The 14,295-nt window shown below is 46.2% G+C and overlaps 1 protein-coding gene across 1 annotated transcript in view; it reads left to right on the forward strand.

Annotated features, from left to right (window-relative positions):
- Positions 1–3,743: 3,743 nt before the first annotated feature.
- LOC110014792 (antigen WC1.1-like) overlaps positions 3,744–14,295 on the forward strand; it is a 56,072-nt gene continuing 45,520 nt past the window's right edge. The window contains exons 1-2 of the mRNA XM_023961810.1: positions 3,744–3,837; positions 4,021–4,326. Of these exons, the coding sequence (XP_023817578.1) occupies positions 3,744–3,837; positions 4,021–4,326 (400 nt within the window). The remainder of the gene's footprint in view (positions 3,838–4,020; positions 4,327–14,295) is intronic.

Genomic DNA, 14,295 nt, shown 5'->3' on the forward strand with positions numbered 1-14,295 from the left:
CTCTTCTTAAATCCTTTTTCCCCCAAACCAGAAGGCGCAGACTCAGGAGAACAAGTGGAGGGAGCCTGAAGACACAACAGTCATAACAAAACCACTCCAGGCATAGAGAGGGAAAGATCAAACGCAAAACACGAAAATCCAGAACAGGAACACGAGGCCCAGGATCGAACTACCCAGAACAAGAAGACAAGATGAATGGATGACCATAGGACCAAAGCTACAGCAATGTCAGGTGGCCCAATCATTGACGAATCATATCCAACCAAAATTTGAACAAACGACATGCTGCACAAAAGGTAGAGATGACATAATGGGGAGAGACAAGCATCAATGAACCACCCAAATCCATAGAAGAAAAATAAATCCGGACGGGTGGAGAACCATACATTATAGATAACGTGGAAACCCAATTTTGAAAATAAAGTTTTTCCACAGAGATTCAAAAGACCAGGGATACAGAGGAAAGTTGGCCACCAAGAAATCATCAATAACATGCAAAATGAAGGGCACCCATCGCCTACAAATATCCAGTACAGGGCGATAAAGTCGATTTTATGAGGACTGCCACGACAACGAAAGGTAAACCGACAAACACCTCGAGCGCCAACTGAAGGCCAAGAGACGCCACTGAGAGGCATAGAGGCGGAACAGTGAGACCATCAGTGACAGTCATCCTCAGCCTTATATCGCGTTCGGAGGAAAATCGTGGAGACAGCATGGGGAGCTGAAGAAAATATATACTAATCTTGAAGGCGCATGGGAAACCAGGCCACGGATGCCCAGAAGATGAACTGCGAGGCGCCAACAGGTCCAGATCAAGTCACGTCAACCTGAACACTTCCTAGGGGCCACCCTCAGTGGCGGCTTTGAAAACGATGCCCCGGAAGAATCCATCACATAGCCCCCACAAACCTCCAACCAAACTAGAGAGAGAATAACAAATGAACTGTCCAACCGAGAAAACAAGGCCGCGACGAGACTGACACACTCACTAATGCGGCCGACGCAAGTCCCTGAAGCCAGGGCATGACCCACTGGGGTACACAGAGCGGGGAAAAACAGGAGGAGCAGAACCAGATGCAGAATGTGCGGGAGCAATGAACGAAGATCGCTGAGTGAATAAATGAGCCATAGACGCTGCATAAGAGAGACCAATCATAGGGGAAAATGTCCACAGAGCAGAGACGGGTCCAAGAGACACTGATTCACATTCTGACTAACCAGCAGCTACAACAACGAAGAAAACAAACAGAAGAACCGCCATAATAATAAAGCCAGCATCAAATTAAAGAAAACCAAGATTTACACACAGCTCCCAAAGAACAAAACAGCAACAGAAAACAATGCTAGAAGCCACGAAAATTCAGCCAGCATGAGAAACCTGTCCAAACGAGGACTGCCAGCCTTCACAACCATAGAAAGGACCCCACAACCCCTGAAAAAAAAAACAACAACAACAACCGGACGACGCAGAACTACGCAGCAGAAAAGGAATCAGAAGTGCATCATGAAGGACCCGGAGACAAAACTACAATTCCCAGGGTCCTTAGGGGCGTGACGTCACCGAAGTAAACAGGAAGTGAGACGCAGCCATAGAAAACTACACGGGAAAAGTACCGCATGAAGCTCACCGTGGATAATTGGGGTGACCACGGCAGACCAGAAGACCCGGACTACTCCTGATCGGGGGGCACGGGCATCCCGAACATCGCGGAAAGCACACCCCCTGCAGATGCACGCGACCGCGGCGAAACGAACGCGCTGTGCGCCGTCAGCCGCCCGCGGATCGGAGGAGAAATTAAGGAGAGCAGACGCGGCGAAACGAAAACCCCACATCAGAAAGATGGGGCTCATCCATCCGAAGGACGGGGGAACACAGCAAGACGCCGAAAGAGCAGGAGACCCGCGGGCTTGGAGACCGGCGAAGAATGAGCGCTGAAAGTAAGAAAGAATGAACAACTGTGCACCTGGGCTTAAATAGGACGCTGAGCAGGTGAGTTAATTAACTGAACCGCCCTAGGGTATTTACCTGAAAAACACTGCTGCGAGTATCTGCCCGAAATACGATAAATCGTCATTTAATTACATACCATCTTATTTTGGGCAGGGACCTTAATGGTTGGCTAGACCCCAGTATGGATCGCTCTTCTAGTAACCCCAGTAGGGCTACTAGATCGGCCAGTCTGGTTTGTGACTTTCTTGCTGAGTTTGATATAATTTTTTCTGCCCCTGAAGACGTACCTGAATGTGTGATTACTATTGATGCAGAAAAGGCATTCGATCGGGTCGAGTGGCCTTATCTGCTGGCTGTACTGGAAAAAATTTGGTTTTGGGCCTGCCTTTAATCTATGGATCAAGTTACTTTATTCTGAGCCCACTGCATGGATTTGCACTAACTCCCAAATATCAAGCCCCTTTAACCTGTACCGTGGGACCAGTCAGGGCTGCCCTTTGAGCCCTATACTCATCAACTTAGCGATAGAACCACTTGCTATTGCATTTCGCAGCTATAAAGACCTATCCTGTATAAGGAGAAGAGGTGTGGAGCATAGAGTCTCCTTATATGCAGATGACCTGTTGCTCTATGTCTCCAATCCAGCTCAGTCCCTTCCCTCTGCCCTGGCATTGCTCAGTTATTTTGGTAGTTTTTCAGGCTATAAGGTGAATATTAGTAAGAGTGAGCTCTTTCCAGTCAATGAAGCAGCACAGAACCTAGACTTTAATGGTTTCACTCTGAAAATCGAGCGCAGTAGATTTACTTACATATTTATATAAACCCCTATAACTAACAATTACAATTGAATGTTTTCCTAAAGGGCGGGGCCTGTCACTCATCCACACACATTCAAGTATTACATACTTGTTAGCACACATACATGTCAACACGTACACAATACACTCTTGTACGTATGCACATGTCCATGCCTACATACAAATAAACACAAACATTTATTATTCCTGTATCGTGTCGTGTTTTGCACTTGCTGAAGTGGACTTTGGTTGATTGAGTGAATGAGAGTCAGGTGTGTGGCATCCACGAAGTTCACGCTGGGGGTGCTGGGAGATGAAGTGCTTGCAGTTCTCTGGAGACTGCTCCAGCCGGTGACCAGAGGAGGAGACAGAGTTCTGACTTCTGACAAAGAGTTTTGAGTTCAGATGCCTGAGACCTGCATTGACATAGACCAGGGATCTCCAAATCCAGGTCTGGAGGGCCGGTGTCCTGCTTCTTTTCCAGAAATCCTGCCTTATTTGCTGCTGATTACCTGGATCAGGTGTATTTAGCCAATAAGGAGCTTCAATGGCAGGTTGGTTGGAAAACATGTAGGACCTCCAGGCCTGGATTTACTAGAAGTGGACACTTAAACGTGCGTTTCTAATGGTAATGTGAACACAGCTTTAGAGCATCTGTGACTAAGGCTTCATGAGATTCTCACCTTCATCCAGTGATAGCTGTAGATTTCAGTGTGGACACGTGACATGTTGTAGAAAGTTGACTAATCTTCTTCACGCTCCCTCTCTGGTTTCTCCACAGGACTGTGGGCTGAACACACAACAGGTCAATGAGACAAATCCACAATAACACAATCTGCTGTAGGTTGTGCTGAAGTCCCACTGCTTCATTACTGTGTCTGTGCTCAGTAGGTCCAGAAGAATTCAGGTTGGTAGGAACAGACAGTCGCTGTGCTGGTGCACTGCCGAGGTGGATCCAGCGATCTGAGTGGAGTGAAGTATGGGAAATAAACATGAAGATTCTAGCCAATGTTTGCAGAAGACTGGATTGTGGTTCTCTGGTGTCAGCCAGAACAACAATAGGTCATTTCAACATAACTTGTTCAGGTGAGTTTGTTAGTGTGTCTCTCAGTGACTTTAAGGAAGAACAAAAAATGTAAAGAAGACAATAAAGCACTGAAACACTTCAGTTCCATCCAGGAAAGTCAATGGAATGAAAGTTCCCACAGACCCCACATGAGAGAGACCATCATCTGATCAATGTCTGATCTGCTCTTCATCTCTTTCCAGACTCTGTCAGGCTGGAGAACGGATCCAGTCGGTGTTCAGGCAGGCTGGAGGTGAAGTCCAACAACTCGTGGTCCTCCGTGTGTGAAGATGACTTTGACCTGCTGGATGCAGAGGTGGTCTGTGGGGAGCTGGGCTGTGGGGCTCCTTCAGTCCTCCAGGGGGCGCTCTATGGAGAAGCAGAAGCTCCCATATTGAGCAGAGAGTTTCTCTGTGAAGGTCATGAGTCTGTTCTTCTGGACTGTGGAAGCTCATGGAGGAAAACAAAAGCCTGTCCACCTGACAAAGCTGTTGGACTCACCTGCTCAGGTACAGCTGCCAGTTAGTGAATGTAGGCGTGTTTCTGTATCATGTTCAATTTCACTGGGAGCTGATGGATCAATAAGCACAGACGGAACTTTTAGTGACATTTATGCCACTATAGAAATGTCTAGAACACCTGTGCAGGTACATCAATCAGTAAAAGTTTGATTGAAAGTCATCTCAAGCTCTGTTTGCACCGGGCATGTGACCCATATTCACTAACTGGTCATTACCAGTATTGCTTTTATTCTTTTTATCCTTTTATATTTTAATATATTTATTGTGTTTTTATCTGTTTTAGGAATGATTGTGTTTTTAAGTATGGGCAGCTGGCCACTTAAAATTTCCTTCGGGATTATTAAAGTCTATCTATCTATCTATCTATCTATCTATCTATCTATCTATCTAAAATAAACTGATAGACCCACAGGACCAATATATATGTCAGTGTAGTTTAAATGCCACGTATAGCCTTCTACCTGATGAAATGCTTTCTGGTACAGTTGATCATCCTCTTTGTCATAATAGAGTGTGCAGTTCAGGTCATCGGAGGCGGAAAAATATGGCTTCTAGGACAGGACTCATGGCATCCACACCTGAAATACATGGACACACCTGGCGTTTCAGGGCCCTCTGTATCCAGCAGGTGTCTGCAGTGAGGGTTGGCTGTGGTGTGTGGCATGGCATCCAGTCTGAAAGAATGGTGGCTCCTGTTTTGACAAAAATGTTCCATCCCAACAGATTCACAGGCATGTGTGGTGAATGCACAAATGTGTGTTCCACCATCTGGTCAAAAGTCAGTTGGATGGTCTTTTGCAGGTTTTGTGGAGTCATATGTTCATTTGTCAGAGCAGATGGGGTGTCCACTAGACTCATCATGGGTTACCTCTGAGCTTGAAAGGGACCATGGCTCCTGCATCACCAAGTGGTATTGTCCAACTTGCCACCTGTGGTCCTTGCCACGGTGGAGGAGCTGGGAGCGGTTGTGGGTGTTGTTCATGTCCTCTGCTCCTGGTCTGTGCATTCTGCTGTTGGGTACCTTGTTGTGGGCAGTCGTTGCCATTTGTCCTGAGCGCCACAGATGCCATTTCCAGCTGCTGCTGGGGGGTCCCTGGGTGGCCCACGCCTTCAAGGAGGTGGATACCTATCCTCCTGTCCCGGCCTCCGATACCTGAACATTGCTGCAGGTCCTGAGGGTATTTAAACTCATCATGTTATTTGCTTTTTTAAAAAAACACCTTCATTATGTGTTTATGTGTGGATTTTTCCTGCAGTATAAATGACTGTTTTTCAGTTGTTCAACTTCTCCCTCTGCCCTTTTTCTTCAAATGTGCTCTGCAGTGATGAATCAGATGTATTTTAAATCGACTCCTATCACCTCGCAGACGCTCCAATGCATTCTCCATGCATGCAGTCATGGCTTCATTTGATTAGCGGAGCTGACCTGAGGGTCAGTCACTCCTAACACAGCTCCTTCCTGTGAAGCCAGAGAACTGAGAAATGCTCTTTTTGCCACTCACCCAATGAATTAGAGGGAGTTTTCTGTGTAAGGCCTCAGGACGGCTCTGCTCTGCGCCTTTCCTGCACCATTAAAGCTATGTGCTGCTTGGAAAAAACATGTTGTTACTGCAGATGTTGTTAAAGCAGATTTATTACTGTCATGCTTTCTTTTCACCGTCGCCAACGTGGAGCAAAAGTCAGCTAATCAGTGATGAAAATCAGCAAAGGAAAAAAAATCCCTAAACTTTTCTCTGAACTATATGAAAAATACATTGTCTTAGATGCATTCTGGTGCATACTGGTAGCTAATCATTCATTTTTAATCCAGAAACAAAGACAAATTGTTTTGACTTACCATTAAGGACTTGCTGTCCTACAAAAAGAATTTGGAGAAGTGCTAAAAGGAACAAAATTCCACAATTTAGGCCTTTCCTAATTTAACCAAAAACACAATTCACACTCTAAACCACAACAGGTTTGTTAAAACACAGACCAGCAATACGCAGACAATAACTTTTAACCGTTTTCTCAAAACCACACCAAAAGACATAACACAACAAATTAGGTACCTTACACATAAACAAAATAAACCATTTCACTGAAATGAATCGTTTATCACTAGCATTAACATTCATGTTCCCCCTTCTTCTGTTCTACCAGAACCTGCACCTCCAGTTACCGTACATACCTTTCCGTGTCCACAGACCCTCTATCACTTCCCATGCCTTTCATTTCTCCTTTACTTCACTGCTTTGTCCTTTTCCCATTCTGTACAACATCCACTTACACTGTATTCAAACTATAATTACATCAAAACATGGGATCTGCTTCAAACTATCTTTAAACACCAATAAATCCTTTAACACCAACACTAAGTAATCTGGGAAATATAAAAACAAACATACAAACTAAATTAAACATTGCAAACATTCTTTTTAAGGGAGTCCGGATCTAAACCAACAAATACTTACAATTAGTGTCAATAACATTACTTTTTAGCAAAACTTAACTAAATCATGGTAATTAGGAAATACAAATAAAGTAGAGACATTTATTCAAAATAAGAAAACCGAAATAATTGCAAAATCGTTTTACACAAAATATATTGGACCGATATTACCTTACTGTGTTTTAGAAAGATTTTCCCAACTTATGGCAAACTCCTGAGAAAGTTATTTTCGTTCCAGCAGAGGCAGAACAGAGACTGTTGCTGCAGGCTGCAGCTGCATGTGTAGTCAAGCTGCTGTTGTGGCATAAACTTCCGTCGGAAGCGCTGCGCATGGGCGCCTTCCTACTTAAAAATCTTTTTCGTCGAACCAAGACCACTGAAAGTTGTTTTTATCGATGTCTTACAACCGAGGTCATGACCACGCTCAATAACTACGATGTCAGTCGTTATTTTACCACAAATTAGATCCCAAACTCTTCAGCTTTGTTCCGTGAAAGTTTAGCGCAGGTCCAACATTTCGGTCTCCATGGACGCAGTCACGCCGACCACATGGTACAAACAAAGCCAATCAGAGCAGTCGACGCATTCGAAAGAAACTAAAACGTTTATTGGCTAATTCGAAACAAGATGGCCACGTCCATAGAGAAAACAATTCACACAGAAACATGGAAAATAAAGCCAAAATTCGCCGATTTCAAACAGTTTCTCATCCGATACTTTCCAAAATCTCATGCGTACATTTCATTCATAAGCTGTCTAGCCTCCAAAATCTCATACATTCAGTCCGTTCATCAGCGATCACGTCTGTATTGTCGTCAGTCAGTCGTCAAGTCATGTTGTTGTCGTTGTTGTTGTTCTGTCAAATTCACAATTTTCCTCCTTTTTTCTGTCAAATTCACCGTCCATGTTTATTTTGAATCCTTCTTTGGTTTCTCTCCGCGTATAAAAAAAAATTTGTAGAGGTCAACGCCTCATTAGTTTTTTCAAATTGTCCTATCGCGCAGAATTAGTTCCTATATAACACTGTTTTTTGTACGCCTTTGGCGTCCCAGGCCCAAACAGACGCAAACCCTCCGTATGCCAACGGGTTTACTTCATTCTTAATCTAAATTTCTCCTGTTTTTCGCACACCGAAGTGTCCCAGGTTAAACAGTCACATCAATAAACCCTCCGCATTTTAACTTTCTTTTCCTACCGGGGGAATTACACAAACCTGGGTACAACTCGCCGCTCACTCACTCAACTTCCCCTTGATTTGAGTTATTCAATATGCAGAAATTCATAAAAGGCTCCTGCTTACCATACTCTGAGGCCTCTGGGAAAGTTGACCATGTGAGAGGAGGCGTCCCCGTTTCTTTCTGCACTGTGTCTCAGGAAACTTCGCAAAATACTCTACTAAAATACGGTTCAGTCTGTCCCTCCCGACTCCAAATCGGTGTCACACAAATTGTTGGAAAGAAATCTTCGCTTTTCAGTCCTTTCCATACATGCGTGTTCAGTAGTCGAGAGTGGTAAAGGAAACAAGGATTCAACCGGATTAAAAATACACAAAGTTTATTTCCCTGACAATAGTTCTAGAGCACAGATTAAACATTAATGCAGATATATCTGGATTCTCAAGTAAAGACCTACTGACGCACAAGTTACATGCGAATTACTCGTAGATTTTCCCAAGAACAGTAAAGTCCGTCCAAAACAGTTTTTTAAACATGTGTTGACACTCCTCCGTCTGAAAACATCATGGCCGCTGGATCTCCGCCCCGGAACACTCTGATTCGTCAGCCGGTATCCCTCGTGCTTCCACCGGCAAATAGCTGAAGGTTGTCAACTCCAGATCCGCTCCGCCTTTCCAGGGATGGGGGCATTTCACCGGTGCACACAATCCAACGATCAAAAGAGTCCTCATCTGGTCCAAAATAAATCAGACCAGCCAAACGAATACTCCATCACCGGCACGAGACCAGAGGTCAGCTTCATCCTCCACATGAGAACACGAATCTGAACACTTTCCCAAGGATGAAATGTTCAACCCAGATAGTAGAAATGTAGTCCATGACATATTTATTGCGTCCCTGGAAACTCCTAGATTTGCACAAAGAAGTCCTAGTTTCTTCTGCAACTACAAAGCACAAGTGAAGGTCACTGGAGAATAAGTCCTGTTGAGTTCACTTTACACTAAAGACAAAACTGCAATATAATAAAGAATAAGATCTAAAAACATACATTTTCTACAATATATACACTAACAGGTGTTGAACACCGTGACAGGGTTCTAAAAAGATGTAACGCGGCGTGTTCAGAAATAAAGCTTGGTTGCAGTCCTTTGTCCGGTTCTTTTTTGAAGCATTACGGACATTATATTGGCGACGAGGAGTAAACTCTGAATATATTTTTTTCTCTCTCACAAGAATGCAAGAACTGCAGCATTAATAAAAAGAAGAAGAAAGACATAAAACAAAAGTTGACAACTTATTTTTCTCCAAAGAAAATTATTCAATATCAAGTTTTCATGTTCCGAAAAGCCACACAAGAACAAGGAGAAAATCTGGACAGCTATCATACAAGACTGAGAATACTGGCAAAAAATTGTGAATTTACGAACTTAACAGCAGAGATTAAAACACAAATTATACAAAGCTGCACATCATCGAGGTTGCGCCTAAGGGAACCTGTGTTGGGGAGGACTGTGAGGATGAAGGACTGTATTGCTGATTTGGGTTAGGAGTTTAACCGTAAACAAGATGGGATGTCGGTCAGGACACAGGGAGGAGGAAAAAGGAGAGGTGACTCCACTTGTCAGACGTTCTGCATTTATTCCTTTGCTGAATATTCCAATTTAGTCTGTAAACAACAACTATCCTCTCATCACTAAATAAATAACACAAATAGCCCTGCTGTAAATAAAATTAGTTACATAAAACAAAGAAAACTGACTCAGTATGTCATTATGAAATAAACTCCAAATAGGCAAAATGATAGGTAAATTGGCAACCTCCAGAATAGGCTAAATATAATCAGATCTTCTTCAAACCTCATAGAAACACTTACAACAGTGACACCTAGCGGCCGAGAAAAATAACTGCACAAATAAAACGAGTGAAGCATATAAAACAGGTGTGTCAAACTCATTTCCTTTTTTTTTTTTTTTTTTTTTTTTTTTTTAACTTGTCCTGTCCAACAGCTAGGCAAACAGATGAGAGCTGAGGGCCTCTTGTGTTGGACATATTTTATTTTAACAAGAGGGGTTATTCATCTTCAGACAAACCAAAGGTATGTCTGAATAAACCCCTTTTGTAATTGAGGCCAAACTTTATTAATTTCAATCATGTTTGAAAATCTTTGGTGTTGGACCGGACGGAAAAGGAAAGAGGGGAAGAAGAGAGAGGGACGTTAGAGAGAGGGGGGGGGTAGGAGGGTGATAATAGGAGGGGAAGGGGGGTAAGACCATGAAGCAGCATAGAGCAGACAGGTTTACTGGTTGTTTATCGTTACGGTACGGTTCAAATGTAGTACAGAAAGGGCGGGGCCTGTTCACACACACTCAAATATTATCAACACACCTGCTAGCCGCAAAAATGTCCACATGTCAACATGCACACAAAACAGATAGTGTTCACGAACGCATACCTATGCCTTTAAACCAACTAGTGTGAAATCTTTCATTCATTCAATCATGCAAACTATTAGTGCAAAGGTGAGCTAACACCTGTGCTCAAGTGAGTGTTTATGTTCTTCTAAAATGGATGGTGGAATGTGAAAAGAAGGAGGAGGAGCGCCCAGCCACCCCCACACCCAGACCCCCGCCGCAGCAGCAGCGGCAGCCGGAATTCCCCCAACGCCACACGGGAACCGGCAGGGAACAACCGCCCCCCGGGCGACCAAGACCGCCACCCAGGCCAGGGCCAGCAGGACCGCCGCGAGGCCCCCAGAGCCAGAGAGCAGGGAGGCGCAGAGGGAAAGAGAGCGCCGCCCCAGCCCAGCCAGGAAAGCAGCCCCCCGCCGCGCCGGAAGAGCCCAACGCAGGGCCCCACCGGAGAGGGACGCCCACAGCCCCAGACGAGCACCCCACCACCACCCAGGAGTTCCGGGCATCCCCCCGCCCCGACCCCAGGTACGAGCCAGGACCCCCCAAGGGAGACCCGCTCCGCACTCCAGGCAGCCACCCACCCGGCCAACGGTTGGTCCAGGTAGGAGCAAGGCAGGGGCCCGCCGCCCCCGCCCAGGAGGGGGGAACCCCGGGAAAAAAGGGCGGCCCACAAGGGGTGTTATAAATATGGCCCGACCAGGCTTGGCCATGTTGGAAGTTTGGCGGGGCCCAGCGCCCAGGGGCAAGGACCAGGACCCACCCCCCAGGGACACGAACACCCCCGGCTCAAGTGTAATATGAACCCCCCCCACCGTGCGGAGAGAGCACCGCCGGGCCCAGGGAGCCGGCACCCAAGGGACACGGCCGCCATCGCCAAGGGGCCCGCACCCCCCACCAGGGAAGGGGTAGGGGACAGATGGACCCAGGTCCCACCTTCCTTGTAAAATGTGTGTGCGTGTATGGGTGTTTGAGAGGGTGTTTGTGTGCATGTGTGTGTGTTTATGTTTGAATGTATATATTCAAGGGGGAGGGGTGTGTGTACTAAGGGGGGTGCAGTTAAAATTGGCGGGTAGGGCACTAAGGGGACATCTCCTGATTACTCACAGTGATGTCCCCTCACCCTCCACACCAAGGGGCCCTAAATGTCTAAGGTGCGGTTAAAATTGGCGGGTAGGGTGCCAGGAGGACATCTGCTGCTTGCTTGCAGTGATGTCCAAGCACCCCCCCTACCAAGGACCCTACATGTCTAAGGTGCAAATAAAACCGAAAGAGGGGGGGCCCACTCCATACGGCAACCATAGGAGGGGGGCCACTCCCAAGTAGCCCCCCCCCAAGGCGCATCGCAGGCTAGACCCCCCACCCCCTCACCCTAATATGAGGTTATATAAGGAAGGGGGTAAGTTGGGGACAGCTGGTAGACTGTCCCCCGGTGGTCAAACAGCCGTCCCCCAGCCCACCCCCAGCAAAGGGGCCAGGGCCACCCAGCCCAGGGGCCCCACCCCCGGAGGCGCCGACACCCCAGGCCCGGCACCACCCACCCCACACAGAGAGAGAGGAGCCAGAAAGCGTCACCCCCCCCGGAGCAAGCCCAGGCCCCCACCCCCAGACGCCGGCCCTAGAAGAGCTCTGGTCAGGCCTCGACGGGACCGAGGAGGCCAACCGGCCGAGGCAACCACTGATTGCCTCAGCGGAGACCCCGACCCGTTAGCCCCCCCGACCCGTACTAATAATGGGCCCCCCTTCCCCCCCAGAACGCCCCCCCACAGGACAGGGCCGACAAGCCCCCCACCCCACCCCACCCCAGACCCCGCAGCCGAAGCGGGTGACACCCAGAGCGACCGGGGGCCCCGAGAGGGTTGTCCCGTCCCGTCCCAGAGCCAGGGAAGGGCCGATCCCAGCCCCAGGTGCAGGTGGGCAGCCCATCCGGCGCCGCTGGGCCCCCCCCACCCGAGCAGGGCCCCCCGCCAACCCCCCCCAGCACATGCAAAGGGGCCACCCCCCCAAGCCAAGCCAGACCACCACCCCACCCCCCCACCACACACCCCCACACCCAAGCCCAGAGGACCACGCAGCGCCCCAGCCCGCCCCACCCAGGCACCGGACCCGACCCCCCGACCAACGGAGCCCCCCACCGCCCCCGCCAGGCACCGGAAGCCCCGACCCCCACCCCAAACCACGGCAGAAGGGCAAGGAGCAGCGACGACCAAGCCCCCCAACCCCTAAGTCATGGAGTCAACCACAGGAGACCAGAGAGACTGAATTCTTTCAAAGTTACTTGAGATTTGGGCTGACATTTTTTCCAAGCTGATATGATCAAACAGCAGATTCCTGTGTTGACTTATGTTTATATTTTTCTTGTTTTTCCAATTTATTAAAATAGTTTTTTTGGCAATACAAAGAGTTATGAAAATGATAGATGCTAATCCTTCTTCTATATCGATGGCACTCATGTCACCAAGCACACAAAGTGACGGTGAGGCAGTGATTGAAACCTTAAGCCAGACTGATAAATCGGCACATACCTGCTGCCAGAGAGCCTGGACAGGAGTGCAGAACCACAGTGCGTGCATGTAGCTGTCGGGTAGATTATTATCACAGTGCTCGCAAATGTCTGAGTTACTGAGACCCATCTTGAACATCCTCTGTCCAGTGTAGTAAATTCTGTGAAGAGTTTTGAGATGGATTAGCTGCAGATTTGGACTTTTTGTCAGTTTAAAGGTGTTTAGACAGAGTTCTGACCAGAAGCTTTCATCTGTGCTGATGCTCAAATCTGCATCCCATTTTTTTGTTGGAAGGGCAATATTGTTATCTAAATTACATAAAAGTTTGTATATTTTGGAGAGAGTTCTATTCATTGAAAAATTAATCAGAGTGGTAACTACATCTGGTAGCTTTAAATCGTCGTCTTTAATTTTATACTTTTTAGTAATACTTGATTTAAGTTGCTGATATTCCAAGAAGTTATTTATTCCATGATTGTCTTGAAGTTCCTGGGGAGTTATGAATCTTCTATCAATAATTACGTGCTCTAGTTGTTTTATGCCCCCTGCTTGCCAAGCTGGGAAGTGAATCATTTTTTTGTTAATAAGGATGTCCGGGTTGTTCCAGATGGGTGTCATTTTGCACGGTTGAATTGATGATTTTGATATTTTGAGAAATTCCCACCAGGCTGTTAAGGTGGCATTTATATTAATGCTTTTGAAACAATCCTGTTTTTTAACTGTTTGGCTAATAAATGGTGGCTGTGACAGGTTGATCTTTCCACATAACGCCTGTTCCAAGTCTAACCATGAGTTGGTTTCTGGATTATTTTTTAACCATTTTAAGATATATTGTAATCTATTTGCAAGAAAGTATTTGTGGAAATTAGGTAGTTCTAATCCTCCACAGCTTTTTGCAGATTTTAAAGTTTTTAGACTAATTCTTGCAGGTTTGTTGTTCCATAGAAATCTTGATATGGATGAGTCTAATGTTTTGAACCATTTTAATGGCGGTTGTGTGGGAATCATTGAGAAGAGATAATTAACTTTGGGTAAGATTTTCATTTTAACCGTGGCTACCTTGCCCATAAGGGACAGAGGCAGGTTGGTCCAGCGTGTTAGATCGTCCTGTATGCTTTTCAGTAATGGGGTGTGGTTTAGCTGCACCAGTTCTGATAGTTTGGGGGAAAAGTAGATACCCAGATATTTGATATTTCCTGTTTTAACTGGAATTGTGAGTCTTTGTTCCATATTCCTGTTGAGTGGTAATAAAACAGACTTATTCCAATTAATGGAATAGTCTGATATGGAGGAGAATTCATTTATGATCATTGCTGTTTCATTTACAGAATGTAAATTCCTTAAAAACAGTAATATGTCATCCGCATAAAGACTAATTTTATGATGGCTGTGTTTGGTTTTTATTCCTATAATGCTCTCATTCTGTTTTATTGCTGCAG

This window comes from Oryzias latipes, chromosome 13 (genome assembly GCF_002234675.1).
Source record: "Oryzias latipes chromosome 13, ASM223467v1".
NCBI classification, from domain to species: domain Eukaryota; kingdom Metazoa; phylum Chordata; class Actinopteri; order Beloniformes; family Adrianichthyidae; genus Oryzias; species Oryzias latipes.